This window comes from Anabrus simplex, chromosome 10 (assembly GCF_040414725.1).
Source record: "Anabrus simplex isolate iqAnaSimp1 chromosome 10, ASM4041472v1, whole genome shotgun sequence".
NCBI classification, from domain to species: Eukaryota; Metazoa; Arthropoda; class Insecta; order Orthoptera; family Tettigoniidae; genus Anabrus; species Anabrus simplex.
Window position 1 is genome coordinate 16,949,070 of NC_090274.1, and position 16,413 is coordinate 16,965,482.

At 41.2% G+C, this 16,413-nt stretch overlaps 1 protein-coding gene across 2 annotated transcripts in view; it reads left to right on the plus strand.

Moving 5' to 3' along the window:
• Window positions 1-12,313: 12,313 nt before the first annotated feature.
• Window positions 12,314-16,413, plus strand: part of Cow (Proteoglycan Cow) — a 309,533-nt gene continuing 305,433 nt past the window's right edge. For both annotated transcript variants that reach the window (XM_067154949.2, XM_067154950.2), the window contains exon 1: window positions 12,314-12,536. In XM_067154949.2, coding sequence (XP_067011050.1) covers window positions 12,435-12,536 — 102 coding nt within the window. In that variant the 5' untranslated portion in view covers window positions 12,314-12,434. The remainder of the gene's footprint in view (window positions 12,537-16,413) is intronic.

The following is a 16,413-nucleotide window of genomic DNA, read 5'->3' on the forward strand; positions in this document are numbered from 1 at the left end:
TGTCTTTTATCCTCTATTAATCTTCTGTCTGGTAAATGATATTTAAAACATCAATTGCTGTACACTCGTTGCACAGCAAACGGATATAACGACTAGACGCAATGCAATAAAAATCTACGCATTGATTCATAATCAATTGCAAACTTATTGCCAACACGGAAATATTTAGTAATGTTAACGATGTTTCTTTCCCGAGTGACATTCCCACCCAGAAATGTAAGTGTGGGAAACCTGCCTTCGGGCATTGCTTGTTGTGTGTGAAATTTCTAAATTTTGAATTTTTCTACAATCGGTATCATCCGAGGGAATGCACCGTATCTCCATGAAGCGTTAAATAAGAATGGACTTACAAAACATTGTAATCCCTGAAAAATAGCATATATATAACAAATCTCTCTTCTTTCGTAATCTGTTTACCTTCCAGGGTTGGTTTTCCCTCGGATTCAGCGAGAGATCCCATCTCTATCGCCTCAAGGGCAGTGTCCTGGAGGGTGAGACTTTGAGTCGGGAGATACACATGGGAAGGAGTACCAGTACCTCGCCCAGGCTGTCTTACCTGCTATGTTGAACAGGGATCTTGTGCGGGGATGGAAAGTTTGGATGGGATAGACAAGGAAGAGGGAAAGAAGCGGCCGTGGCCCTACGTTAGATACCATCCCGGCATTTGCCTGGAGGAGATGTGGAAAACACGGAAAACCACTTCGAGGATGGCTGAGGTGGGAATCGAACCCCCCTCTACTCAGTTGACCTTCCGAGGCAGAGTGGACCCGGTTCCATCCCTCGTACCACTTTTCAGATTTCATGGCAGAGCCGGGAATCGAACCCGGACCTCCGAGGGTGGCATCTAATCACGCTAACCAGTACAGTACAGAGGCGGACATATATAATAAATACATACCGTAATATTTATTGTGAACCCAGTTGTAATTTTACAATCAATGTAACGTAACGTCCTGTATCCGCTAACTTGTTAAGATACATTTGTGTAGGAATCGTTAACTGGACACAAGTAGATAAATGAATCGAAACAAAAACAAAGAAGAACAATTTTTCAGGATTTGAACACGGGGCACAAAGTGTGAAGTCGCTGCGCCACCGCGGCAGTTGAACGCATTACCCTCCAATAAAGCACGACGGAAACTTGGACCGTCACTTTCCCGGAAATAGTCGAGTGTCTACGGATAAGCCGAAACATGTGTTCGCTTATTTCGACCCCCTCTTTCGCGTGGCGAAGTTTCTGGGAAATCAGGATGTTACACGTGGCGGGTTCCCTACGTGAGATAAGAACCTTGTTCACTGTCGGCTAGTCCAACATATCATCTGATTAGAGATTGCTCTCATGACGACCTTCTTTCAGCCAACCTTCATGTTGCGGAATACGAATCGTGATCCCGGACAAGTTGAGAACATGCTATTGACAGCCAAGAACTTGCGATCCCAAATGAAACAACAACAACAACAAGAACAACACTGTATTGATAACACTAATTATTAATGTTGTTTTATTTCTTTCGACAGCTCATCTCCACTTTTTTCCGACCAGAAGGTACTGTCAGCAGAGCGCCTGTCAGGCCTCCACGCGCATTACACGCCCGTACGCCAAGTTGCCTGATCGTGAGGCGAGCTCCCTATATTTCGTCGAAATGGAATTTTCTAGGATTTCGAACACAAGTCTGCATTCTTGTACATTCGCGTACTAGTAGGAGAAGGCTCGCCGAGCTGGGTCCCAGTACTCTAAACACGGCGCCTTAACCAAATTCTTCTTCTTCCTCTTCTTCTTTCTTATGTATAGGATATTTTCTTCCTTACTGGCTCGTTCTCTGTCTCTGAACTCCTCTCTCCGCTTTGTCTTGCTCTTTTCCTCCAATCTTGACGAAGCAAATGATCATGACTCTGTTTCCCATTGCCTCCTATCCAAAGAACCTCGTTTCTGGTGCAATTCTTTGTTACACATGAGTCTCCTCTCCCCATTTTTCATCTTTCTTGAAAATGCCTTCCAGCCCAACGATCCCCGCCATATACAATGTTTGTGCAGTGTATGTATTCAAGGTTCACGACTGTGTCTGCGTATTTTATTTTAATTCTTCTCGCGCACTCTTGAATTGTTTGTTTGTGTTCTTTCTCTCAGGAACTTGAACAATTTATTTATTTTATTTATTTATTTATTTATTTATTTATTTATTTATTTATTTATTTATTTATTTATTTATTTATTTATTTATTTATTTATTTTTTGGCGTCTCCGAAGACCATAAAAAGTAGTTAGTGGGACGTAAAACAAATAACATTATTATTATTATTTATTTATTTATTTATTTATTTATTTATTTATTTTAATTTTTTAGCCATCATAGCCTACTCAGTCAGGTTTATTAAGGTTTTTCTTCTTTTTGTCAGCCCATTACTCTTTCATCCTTTCTGAAGGTATTTTATTTCTGCTTCTGGAATCACTCTTCTGCTTGTTGATTTTTGTCTATAGTCTAGTGTGCTTATGTTTCAATATGTTGAGTGTATTTGATTTGTATTTGAAATCTTCTATTGTAATATTCCACTCTCTCATGTCTTCTTTTAGTTCTGTGATCCATCCATCCATCCATCTCTTACTCTTCCATAATTATTCTATTCTTTTTTTTTTTTTTTTTTTTTTTTGCTGATTCTATTTTCTGGTGACCGTATTAGATGGCCTAAGAATGATATTCGTTTCTCTTTCATTCTGCTAGTCACAGGTTCTATTTCTTTATAAACTCTCTCATTGGAAGCTAGTTTCCAGCCTCCGTTTACTTGATAATTTTCATTAAAACAGGTTTTCACTATTCCCCTTTCTAACTTGAGTACTCTATTTATTTATTTATTTATTTATTTACGAGTATTTATTTATTTATTTATTTATTTATTTATTTATTTATTTATTTATTTATTTATTTATTTATTTATTTGCTGAGGCCATCGAGGATCACGTTAAGTCTTGTTACATTCGGCAGTGAAATTTGCTTTCTTTCGATCGCAGAATTCCCTCATTCTTTCTGAGTGGGCCTGCTTACTTTCCTCTGTCCAAGAAACACTGTGTCTTCTTTTCGGTTGTTCGTCTCGGTTTAGCCCGTTCGTCACTTTCATCTTTCGGAAAAGAGCTCCGTCAAAGGCGTCTTCCGGTTTGATCTAAGCCTATAGCACTTGAAGGTCTTCTTTGCTGTTTCTAAACCAAGGCATTATTATTATTATTATTATTATTATTATTATTATTATTATTATTATTATTATTATTATTATTATAATTATTATTATTATTATTATTATTATTATTATTATTATTATTATTATTATTATTATTATTATTATTATAATTATGTGGATCAGTGTTAGAGCGTTGAGTCTCTGGATTCCAACATCACGAGTTCAAACCCGGAGAAGTAGTCAGAAGTTCATGTTGTTTTGTTGTTGTTAGGATTTGCTTGACGTCGCACCGACACGGGGACGATGGGATTTTTAAATATTGTTAGAACCATCATTATTACCCACTGTCGTCTATTTACACACACAATGTTTTAAATATGTTATAAATATTATACTCCCTTTTTCACATCGAATTGTTTGTTAAATGCTGCTCTCCCCCATCACAATCATCATCATCATCATCGTCGTCATTATCATCTTATTAATCTGTAAGAAAATACAATTTAACCTTTAGCATAGAATGTGTTTAAGTGTAAGAGAGGGCAAAGAGCCTTAACTTCGCCACTTATAAAGGCATAGAGCTGTTAGTGTGTTCGTGAGAGCTCTCTTCCTAATTCATTTGACTTTGTTATTGTTTTGCTTCTTCTTATCTCTTCCGTCTCAATCTTTTCGTGAACTGAATTCTTTCATCGTTTTTCGCTTCTCTGTCATCAGTTAGTGGTTCAGGGATGTTGGACTTGTTTGCACCTGAGCGGTGTGGTTTGACGTCGCAAGGGCGAGGACTCGGAAGAAAGCATTTGTAGTCTCAAAAATGTGATCCGTACCGCGTCGCCAACTCGCTCGTGAATTTCTTACGTGAGTTCGCTCTGTGGATTCTTCCATCCCCTCCAAGTGTCCGAGCCGTCTTTTAAATATTCTTCTACAACGTACAGTAGCCGATAGTTTCTGGTTGTATTCTTCTCCGTTTATAAACCTTAGCCTAGTACATGTTTCTTGGTCTTCTTATAATATGGGCAGCTGTTGCGGTAACAGCTTTCATCGCACGTTCCTGAAGATCGAGACTGCCAGGCGGTGCTGGTTGGGTATCAGCGCACACAAACTCACCCATCGTATTCATCTACAGCTGGCTGTTCCTCCAACTTGTGAGGTATTTCAAAAGACATTTCCTTTATTAATTATTAGGGAAGGATTTTAAGGTGAAAAGTATGGTCAGAAAAGGGGGGTAAAAGGTTCTGAAAATACATACAAAGAGGTGCAAGAAAAGGTGTTGGTGAAATCACGTTATTAAGGTTTAAAACGATTACATGAACTTTCCTTATCCCTGGGTTCGAATACTTACATTATATTGCATTACACACAACATTTCAGTGTTTTTGACAGTACGTCACTGGTGGTTTGAGCGCAGTAGATTCTTATATATATCTAAAGAGAAACTCCGTTCGACATCTACAGAAACCAATGAAGTACATCTTGTCAGCATCGTAAAGAGAGTTCAGTCAAAGTTGCACATCTGGACCGTTCATCAGATTTAATTCAAATTTGCCTTTAGCAAATCCATCAACTTCTTCCAAACTCTGAATCACATCAGGAAAATACTGTACTTGTGGCCATGCGCTGCCAAAGGTCTTTGTTGTTGATTAATTGTTGGGTCTGCTTGATTGTTTATGCGTCTGTTGAATCTAGGGCAAATATGAAGCATTTGATTTTATCAACATTTTCGCCGAAGAAAATCTGTTGAAACAGAGAAAATATATTTTGTCTAATATTTTTAAAACGCAGATAAAAGTGCTGAAGCATGGAATAGAAGAAAAAAGTGCAACATATTCTGTTTATTTCGCTTCATTTCATGTTCTCAAATATGAATGCTCTAGATTCAAAATCCTCTATATCAACTTCTATAAATTGTTCAGGAAGTGACTTTTTCTTTGGCAGGTTATTCTTGAAATGGTATTGAACAATTTGTGTTATGTAAAGATGTAAATAGGATCCAGAAGCAATTATAAGTAATATAAAGTACATTAAGAGATATTAATATGCAGTAAAATCAGTGTTAAATATGAACGTAGGGGATTTTGAAACTCATAATCATGAATACTACTGGATATGGAGCATTTTGAAACTAAGTGGTTTACTTCAGCTCTTACCACGAAAATGATGTTAAACAATATAAGATCACTGGATCACATTTTATACAACTGTTTTGCATTCTTGGCCTAGTAATCATGAATACAAACTTCTAAATCACAGTCAACAATGTGACTATAAACACTTCAATAATACTTTAATCGCTAAATATGATTCACCTTTTTTGCTTTTCCCTAGACCTTTTCCAAGTATCCACCTTCCGCAACCTTTTTCGCCCTCTCCCTGGAGTTGCTTTAGCAACAAGAAAAGTTTCGTCCCTCATTTTTCAATAAATTATGCCAGGGAAATGGACAACAAATCACTTTCTCCTTAATGCACTAGGAAGCCACCTACTATCAGAGTAACGCATACTGCCAACATACTGCTTTAGAATTCTCCTGTCTGAGGTAGAAAGACTTATCCTTTCTCCAGTGATTAAGCCTTTTACTTTAATCAAAATCCCCGTGAATACGTTCAAATTATCCTCTGGCAATCATACTGGTTTGTCTTCATTCTGGTCCATTAGTATATGAAAATCTATAGTTAAGAGAAGATCGCAAGGGTTGGCTGCACTGCTAAACAAGTGACGTCATTCTTATTCCTCAATATATCTGAAATTTCTCATTGGTTGATACACATAGAGGCTTTCGAACGTAACTGGTGGTGGACATAGAGGATTATGAATTTAACAGTGATTTTCAAGTAGCTTGTTCTATGTAACTTAGCGAGTTTTGAGACAAAGAGGTTCACCAACCGATCAAACTCATCCTTGGAAATCTACTGCTATGCTTATCTCAATTTTTTTAATAATGGTCATGGTCTTTAGGGGGTTTTGAATCTAGAGGATTCATATATACATTGACGTACTTGTTTGAAACTAGCTATATTTTTGGAAAGGTGCTGCACCCAAATCCTTTCACTATTGATTACGTTTACAATATTAAAATTCAGCGGTCTTTTTCCTAAACCCTAAGACCACGAACTGTTTCCAGGTCATCCGAGTTTTCACGGCTTCTTTCAGTGACATGCCGCTTTTTTCGTAACAATAGGGCTTCTTCACCGTCATTTGTTCTCTGCTACACTTGATAGGCGAGTGGTTTCCTCACTCACTTGGTACCGTTGTGACGGCAGTTCAAATACCGACCAATGCATATATTACAAAAAGCAAAGTCATCTCCGCACAGGCCATGAAGGCCCTTGGAGCGGTGGAAGGTAAAGGCTTCCACTATCCGTAACCTCAGTACTTGATGCGGTGCAGTGGTTAGCTCTACGCCCGGCCGCCTTTGTCCCCAGGAATTAACCTGGTACTCATTTCTGGCGTAGGCTGAGTGAACCTTAGGAAATGCATATACTGCATAGAGTAGTAACTAAGTAACAGTTTTTTGAGACGGACGGCAGATAATCTACGGGTAAAAAGTCAGCTTGTAAGTTTCGCCAACAGCAAAAGTTCTCTCACTTTAATATACCTGTTTTGACGGGGTCAAAGTATCTCTTGGGAGTCACTGCAAGTACTGACGTGTTAATATAAGGAAATATTCTCATAAACGGCATTGCAAATAAAGGTTACAGATCTCTTCACATGAGGTTATTCACGGGCAGTAGTGAAAATGAAAATCTGCAGCCTGTTTCCAGTCATGAGACTGGGTCAGGAATGGAATGAATGAAGTCGCCATCTAGCAGCGAGGATAGGAATTGTTCCGGCTGCCGAAGCCTGTCGCACTCCTCTGGGGAATGATTAATGAATGACAGATGAAATGAAATGATATTGGAGAATATTGCTGAAATGAAAATATGACAGGGAAAACCGGATTTGAACCACGGAACCCAGCGGTGAGAGGCCGCCTGAGCCACGGAGGCTCACCAGGGGTTGTAATAAGGATGTAAAAAAGAGGGTATATAATTCTCTGGTAAGACCCCAGTTAGAGCATGGCTCAAGTGTAGAAGACCCTCACCAGGAATACTTGAAGAGAATTGGAAAAAATTCAAATGAAAGCAGCACGAGGGTTTATTGGGGGTGATTTCCGACAAAAGAGTAGCGTTACGAAAATGTTGCAAAATTTGGGCTGGGAAGACTTGGGAGTAAGGAGAAGAGATGCTCGACTACGTGGTATGTTCCGAGCTGCCAGTGGAGAGATGGCGTGGAATGGCATTAGTAGAAGTGTAAGCTCGAGTGGAGGTAAGAAGATGGACAGAAGGAAATGAAGATAAAATTGGAATTCAAGAGGACAATTTGAGGCAAATATTAATTTATAGCAAGAGAAACTAGGGTCCGATCCCTTGGATGAGTGGTCAGCGTTGAGGCCTTCGGTTCAGAGGGTCCCGGGTTCGATTCCCGGTCGAGTCAGAGATTTCAATCGCGTCTGATTAATTCTTCTGGATCGGGGACTTTGTATTTGTGTTTGTCCCAACACTCTCCTCTTCACATTCAGAGAACACGCCACACTACTCTCCACCACAGAAACACACAATAGTGATTACATCCCTCCATAAAAGGGTTGGCGTCAGGAAGGGCCCGAGGGGCTCTGAAGTTTGGAACGTGGGTTGGCGACCACGGGCGCTGAGCTGAATCCTGGCATTGCTTCCACTTGTGCCATGCTCCTTTATTTAATCTATCCTATCCGACCTTCCTTGATCAACTCTTGTTCTTTTCCAACCCCGACAGTATTAGAGTATTTGATGCCTAGGGAGTAACTTTCACGCCCTTCGTGGCCCTCGTCTTTCTTCGGCCTGTACCTTCATTTTTCGAAGTGTCGGATCCTTTCATTTTTCTTTCTGCTAAGTGCTATATGGAGGATGGTTGCCAAGTTGTAGTTCATCTTAAAACAATAACCACTACCACCACCACCACTTGATGGCAGGAAGAGCATCCGGCCATAAAACAGGGCCAAATCCACATGTGCGGCATAGTTCGCACCCTCGACCCCACAGGCGTCGGAAAAGCGGTAGAAGAAGAAGAAGAAGAATTGGGATTGGAATAATGTATTACGGGAAATGTTCGATAAATGTCCAAGTTCTTTGAAGTCATTTAAGAAAAGACTAGCTAATCTGCTACTAGGGAGACATCTCTGAATGCAGATCAATGACGTTTGATTAGTTAATAATGGGGCGTGACCTCCGAAGAGGTCTGGTGTAGGTCTTTCGAGTTGATGCCGTATAGGCGACCTGCTCGTCTGTGAGGATGAGCCCCTACCTATGGTGAATTCTAATGATGAAGGTGGCTCACGCTGACCCAGCCGGGAATCGAACCCGTGACCCGCTGGATCAAAACTACCACGTTAACCTGTTAGCCATGGAGCCAGACATTCATTAGATGATTGCAGTTTGTACAAGCCCTGATCTCTTATCAGCCTATTCTTTCCTTTGTTTTCTTTAATCATTAACAAAATTCTTAGCAGAAATACGCACAAAATGTAGTTCGTCCCGGCTAACCACAGCAAGTAGTAGATTCTTTGCAAGTGCTCTGAAGAAGGGTAGCAGGAGGATTTTTTTTTTTTTTTTTTTTGCCAGGGTCATGGATGCTGAGGTATGATTCACCCGCTTGCCGCGCGCATTCGTCAGTCTGGCAGTCTCTTTAGTATCTGTTAGTTTTTAGTGTGTAGTAAATACTAAATGATTTTTAATTGTAATACACGTGTAATATTGTTCCTTCGGTGAGTCTTATTGTATAGTATTGAATCAAAAAAAAAAAAAAAAAAAAAAAAAACGCACTTCAAAAGTCCTAAACTATCAAAGCTAAATTTTTCAAATTTATACCAAAGATGTAATATGACATCACAGGACTGTTTATATATATATATATTGCTATTCGCTTTACGTCGCACCGACACAAATAGGTCTTATGGCGACGATTGGATGGGAAAGGCCTAGGAGTGGGAAGGAAGTGGCCGTGGCCTTGGACTGTTTATAAGTTTTCAATTCAGTAGCTTTAATGGTTCAGAAGATATGGTCAAATTACTTCATTTTTATGGGACGCCATAGAAAAAGTTCCTCGTATTGCAAATTTGATTTTTTCAACTCCATATTTTGTCAACATGTTCGTCAGACATGCACTTTTTAAAATTGCCGTTGGTTTTAATGTGCTAATGATAGATAAGCCACTAGAATTTTTTTAATTTATGCAATCATAATTTTTTCCTTAAATATCAGCAAAAAAAATAGTAATTAGAAAAGAATAATAGTAATTTTTTTCCCAGAAGGAAACTGTTCGCAATTTTAATTCATATATATATGTGAACTAATGTAGCAAGTTTGAACTGCCTATCTCAAAAACTGTAACGCAAGGGACATTTTATATGCAGGAAGGTACTGAAAATTTGATGTATGAGAAAACAGCGATTAAAGATCTGCATGCACTACTCACCCTAAAATCCTCCTGGTACATATGTGGGGCCCTCAAATTTCTTTTTCTCCTGCTCTCCTGATGCTTTAGCAGTCTTCTTCTTTCTCTGGTCCTTTCCACTGGTAGAACCTCGCTTCTTGCATTCAAACACAATGCAACGAAAATGTAAATGAAAACTAAGTGATGCATGGAGTGAAGTGGGCTCCGCGAGACATTTAAATCGCTGCAGGGACTTTAAAAATGGCGGTTGCGGTTCGGCGATGCAATATTTCGATAGAAGAAGGCCTGGGATATCTTATAACGTCAAAATCAAAATTTCAATTTTTTCATTGATTTTCACGAAAATTCACTCGTGGGTTACCTTAAGTTGGTAAACTGTCGACCTTTACCTTTCTGTCGAAATTCGCTGAGAGAGCGTCAACAAACTTACCATTTTTAAAAAAAAATTTTGATGTATATACCCTCGCCCGCTGTAGTCCACAAACCCGGGTACTCTGTTTGTTGTCTGTATATTTTTTGCTCCCGCACTTTTAATTCCCTATCACCGGTACTCATCCCGACGGTCTTAGGTTTGCGAAGACTTCTCCGTCGGGACGCAGAGGAGTTGTCACCTCGCCCCCCTTAAAGCAAGCAGTTAACCCGCTCACTCTTAATAATGTTAACACAATGTATTACTTTTAATATTTCAATACACCTAAGCCTCATCCTAGATAAATAGCGTAATCTGTTCAGTTTCATTCACTTGTTTTCTTTATTGATATGGTGCCGGGCTGAGTGGCTCAGGCGGTTGAGGCGCTGGCCTTCTGACCTCAACTTGGCAGGTTCGATCCTGGCTCAGTCCGGTGGTATTCGAAAGTGCTCAAATACGTCAGTCTCGTGTCGGTAGATTTACTACCACGTTAAATAACTCATGCGGGACTAAATTCCGGCACCTCGGCGTCTTCGAACAAGTGCCCGCGCAGTTTGACTCACGTAGCTATCAACTTGCATCCGGAAGATAGTGGGTTCGAACCCCACTGTCAGCAGCCCTGAAGATAGTTTTCCGTGGTTTCCCATTTTCACACCAGGAAAAATGCTGGGTCTGTTCCTTAATTAAGGCCACCGTAGCTTCCTCCCCATTCCTAGCCCTTTCCTCTTCCATCGTTGCCATAAGACCTATCTGTGTCCTTGCGATCTTAAGAAAATAGTGTCTTCTCTTTTTCCTTTCTTCTTTTTCTACCGCTTTTCCCACATGTGTGGGGTCGCGCGTGCGAACCGTGTCGCACATGTGGATTTGGTCCTATTTTACGGCCGGATGCCCTTCCTGACGCCAACCTTGCTTGTTTCTGTGGTGGTTGGTAGTGTAGTGTGTTGTCTGAATATAAAGAAGGAAATGTTGGGACAAACACAAACACCCAGTCCCAGAGCCAGAAGAATTAATCAGAGGCGATTAAAATCTACTACCCAGCCGGGAATCGAACCCTGGACCCTCTGAACCGAAGGTCTCAACGCTGACCATTCAGCCAATGAGTCCGACCTTACGAAAATAGTTTAAAAAAATGTAAATAGCTGTTTGATAAGTCCAGATAACAAGAGAGTTTGCAGAACTTGCAGAGTATCTTTAACTGTATGGTCCAAAACAATTGAAACCATACTTAAGCCCTCTCTACCCACAATTTTTTATTTTACAAAAAGACTAGGCATTAAATAATGATAATGCATCTGTACTAAATAGCCTCCGTGGCGGGTTCCGTGGTTCAAATCCCGGTCACTCCATGTGAGATTTGTGCTAGATAAAGCGGCGACGGGACAGGTTTTACTCCGGGTGCTTCGGTTTTCCACATCATCTTTCATTGCAGTAATACATTCCAATATCACTTCATTTCATCTATCAGTCATTAATAATTGCCCCAAAGGAGTGCGACAGACTTAGTCAGCCGGCACAATTCCTATCCTCGCCGCTCGATGCGGGATTCATTCATTCCATCCCTGACTCTGTCGAAGGACGGGAAGCAGGCTAAGGATTTTCATTTTATCTGTACAAACCATTCCATTTGAAATCTTCATTGTAAAAGGAAGGAAATTTAACTGTAGGCTGATGTGGAAATACATGGCAATGCCTGAGGGCATCCGGTCATAAAACCCCGGCCAAACCAAAATTAGCCTAGCAAATAACTGGGATAAGCTGAAGGAATTTTATCTGAGTTTGTCAACAGAGCGGAAATCTTTATGTATTTCCTTTTGTAGGGCATAGTCTTGTTAAATTCATATACATGTCATTGTGATAGCAAAAATAATAGTGCGCCTACATGAAAGCTGCTAACCCTTGATTTTGAACTCGCCCGCCCTCGAGAAAATTTGGGGAAGCGCAGATATTAATCTCCTCGCTAGTTAACCCAGAATGCAGCGAACGGAATTCCTGCTGGAACGGCGTATTGAGTTACTTTCCTTCATTAGTCTTCGATTCTAGAATCATATTTTACTGCCATTATTATCCCAGGACAGTACGTTTCCAGATTCGGCCAAAAACAGCGGAGGAAATGGAATCGGTTCTCCACTGCGACGGCGTTTACGTCACAGGCGGGTCGGCATTGATTTTCTCTTTGTCAGTTCCGTTCCCGCCCGTGCTCACTAGCGCCACCTCTCGAGACGAGAGCGAAGCAGCACCAGTCTTCGCGTCTGTCAGTAAAGCAGTGGATATTGTTTGGGTAGTGGGTTTGGTTCGCCAGTGTCCGCAGTAGACTGCAGTTGGGTGTGTTGTTTTGCTCCCAACAAAACAAAGACATTCGACTGAACTCGTTTTACGGACAGTGAACACAAAATGAAAATTTTGTGGATTATCGTATTGGTGAGCTTAGTTGCTGCCGCAGCTGAGGCGAAGAGGAAAAGAAAATTTGAAGGTGATTTCGAGTTTGCAGAAGAGGTAAGTCAACACCATAAAAAAATATTGATTTATTACGGATTGATCAAAAACTTTGGTGGTAATGACGATAAAGTAAATGACTAGAAGTGCGCGGTGTATTTATTGGCTATTCATTTGTTTTTACGAGCTGTCAATTGTTTGCTTGAGTATTGTTTATTTGGAATGTCTTTACAGATTGTCGTGTTTGTCAGAACGCACGGCTCGAGGCTGTTTTTTTTTTAAACATGTTGTAAGCTCACGTCTGCCCGGTCTTGGTGCTCTTGTTGCGGTAAATGGGGCAGGCACCAGAGTACGTACGGTTTGTAATAAAATACAGGTGTAGTACGGCTCAACATGGCCGTGCCATCACATGGGCCGCCTGCGCCATGTATTGATTCGTTACGAAGAATCTAGGTTCTTAAAACACCATTGATCCAGTGTTCCGTGCAAGGACGGTACTTTTGGCCGACACTGCAATACTTCGCCATACAAAAATACTTTTAAAATTTAAGATACACAATATATTTCTCGTTACGCCAGAAAACTGTGAAGGAAACCTCCGTTTCTTATTCCCCTCCTTCTGTCAGCTCAAACTTTACGCTCTCTGTGGACACAGACACTAACAATGACTTTTAGTACTGAGGATGCAATGTACCTCCTTCTTCAAAGATCAGAATGCTTTTTCTTTCTTGTATTTCTTAGGATCGCCGTCTCGGAAAGCCGCAAAAGTAATCGATGGGGATTCGAACGAATAACATTAGCCTATTATTATTATTATTATTATTTGAGTTAAGTCGTAACGGCATAGATAGGTTTTATGGAGACGATGGGATAGGCAAGGGCTAGGAGTGGGAAGGAAGCGGCCGTGGCCTTAATTAAGGTACAGCCCCACCATTTGCCTGGTGTGAAAATGAGAAACCACGGAAAAACCATCTTCAGAGCTGCCGAAAGTGGGGTTCGAACCCACTATCTCCCGGATGTAGGCTCACAGCTGCGCGCTCTTAACCGCACGGCCAACTCGTCCGCTATTTATTATTATTATTGTCCGCCTCTGTGGTATAGTGGTTAGCGTGATTAGCTTCCACCCCCGGAGGCCCAGGCTCGATCGCCGGTTCTGCCACGAAATTTGAAATGTGGTTCGAGGGCTGGAACGGGGTCCACTCAGCCTCGGAAGGTCAACTACTCAAGTGAATAGAGATGGGTTCGATTCCCACCTCAGCCCTCCTCGAAATGGTTTTCCGTGGTTTCCCACTTCTCCAGGCAAATACCACGGCCGTATCCTTCACTATTTCTTGTTCATCTCTTCCAATCTTCCCACCCCCCTAAAAGGCCTGTGTTCAGCATAACAGGTGAGGCCGCTGCGAGATGTACTGGTCCTCCTTCCCAGTTGTAGCTCTCTGCCCTTGAGGCGGTAGAGGTGAGATCCCTCGCTAATCCCTAGGGAAAGACTAACCCTGGAGGGTAAACGGATTAAGAAAGAAAGGAAGAAAGAAAAAATATTATTATTATTATTATTATTATTATTATTATTATTATTATTATTATTCCTTACGATCATTTTCTACATAAATAAAGTATAATTTTGTCTGTACTTAAAATTTTGCCACACTCCTAGGGTTAGGTATATGAGAGCCGAAAATAGGCCCTCAGCTCAATTTCTGTTAGTTTATTTGCTGCTAGTGGTGGTGTGGTGATCATTCCTGTATCACTCTCTCTTGGCACTAACCACAGGAAAGTTTGAAGAGGTCGGAGCTGGCAGATCTTCTTTTCTACTCGTGGTTTAACGTCGCTTTCACACATCGAAGTTTTCCGGCTGTGAAAGAATTGGAAAGGGCTAGGATTTGGGAGGAAATGGCCGTCGCCTTAATTAAGGTACAGCCTCAGCATTTGCTTGGTTTGATCATGGGAAACCACAGAAAATCATCTCCAGGGCTGCCAACCATCTCCCCTAAGCAACTTCGATGAATTAAGGTAACGGCAAAAGAAAGACAAGGGCTACGAAAGGCGTGGAAATGAGACTCTCGAAAGGTGTCGTAAACCCAGTTCCGTCGGGGTAGGAAAAGAACAAGAATTGACCAAAGGAGGTCAGATAGGACTCATGAAAAGTTCGGAAGTTGGCCAAAGCGGAAGCAATGCTCCATGGTCGCCAACCCACACTCTCAAATTGAGAGCCACTGGGAATCCCCTTGCAGTCGCATCTTAGGACAGGAAGGGAATATCTTAATATTCTACTACCTCCACCCGTTTGGCGTCTTCGAGAACCGTAAAAGTGGTTGTATGTATGTTGGGTATTCAGCCCGAAGGCTGGTTTGATCCTCTACAGGTCCACCAACAGCTGTCATATATAGCCTAGGTATCACTGAAGAGTCATACTGGGGAAATGAGTGAGGTAGTTTCCCGTTGCTTTCCTCACTGATCCAGAAGTTGCTATTACATATCAATCTGCCAAACCCACTGAAACGCATTCACCAACCGACCCTATGAGCGATGTTTTCACAACATTCATACAAGGACTGGCTGTATAAGGAATGTTATTACTAGCATCGCTCATACCTCAGTCGCTTTCATATTGTCAAAGCCAAGGATGAGACTGAGAAAGGTCTATGAAATGTAAAATAATAATAATTATTCTTGGCATCGTTTTCCTGTACATAAATAAACATACAATTCTCTCCGCACTTCCTTTTTTATCTCGGATTATTTATATTAAAATCAAACGTAGTTCAGTTCAATTTTTCTCTGTTTGTTGTTACACCAGAGAAAAGCCTTAGCAGAATTTCTGGATGTATGTTGGGTATTCAGCCCGAAGGCTGGTTTGATCCGCCACAGCTATGCCAACAGCTGTCATAGATGGCCTAGGCATCACTGAAGAGGCGTACTAAGGAAACGAGGAGTGAGGTAGTTTCCCGTTGCTTTCCTCGAATTTCTGGAAACTGTATTTAAATTCGAAGATAGCCGGGCGGTGCTTTACGCTATTCAGTGCCGAAGTAATATGAAGGGGAACCAAAGCAGCAAATGCCGGACTTCTCCATTAATATTTGGCGCATTGAAATGTACGCAGAACCGCACAAAAGCTAACCTTGAATATTTCAAACTCATCTTGTTTGACATAGGGTGAACAAATCTGCTTTGCGTCGCGCTGACGGCGATGGGATAGGAAAGGGCTAAAAGTGGGAGGGAAGCGATCGTGGCCTTAATTAAGGTACAGCCCCAGCATTTGCGTGGTGTGAAAATGGGAACCCACGCGAAACCGTCCTCAGAACTGCCGACAGTTAGGTTCGAACAAACTATCTCCCGAATACGAGGTTACCCAACGATCACAGCCACTTGATCGGCAACATATTGCGTTGGTGGTAGGATTCCAAATTTCATCTCCTAGGCCACCGGCTGTCGACTGTTTACGAATATCCTCGCGTTAATATTTCTTTGCCGGTCTGCGGTTAAGTGTGCATTATAAAAGTTATCTAAACTCATATTTTTATATTTTTCGTTTAATAATTTTTTCCGTGTGAAGTCTAATAACGCATATATTGGTAATTATTACATTTTGCATAACAGCCAATGGCAATATTCTTGGCTGAGTTGACATGGTTGTCTGGGCATGACACAGGATAAACAAATCTGCTTTGCGTCGCACCGACACATGAAGGCTGTGATGTAAGGTATGGATGGATAGCCAGTGTTACCTAGCAACAGCGCAGGCTTGATATAAAGTAACATTGTCTGGCCATCCAACCATATATTACATGAAACCTGCACTGTTGCTAGATAACATTGTCTGGCCATCCATCCTTCCATATCTTACATCAAGCCTGCACTGTTGCTAGGTAACATTGTATGGGCATCCATCGATACCTTATATCACAGCCTGTACGGTTGTTTGGCCATCCATCCATAT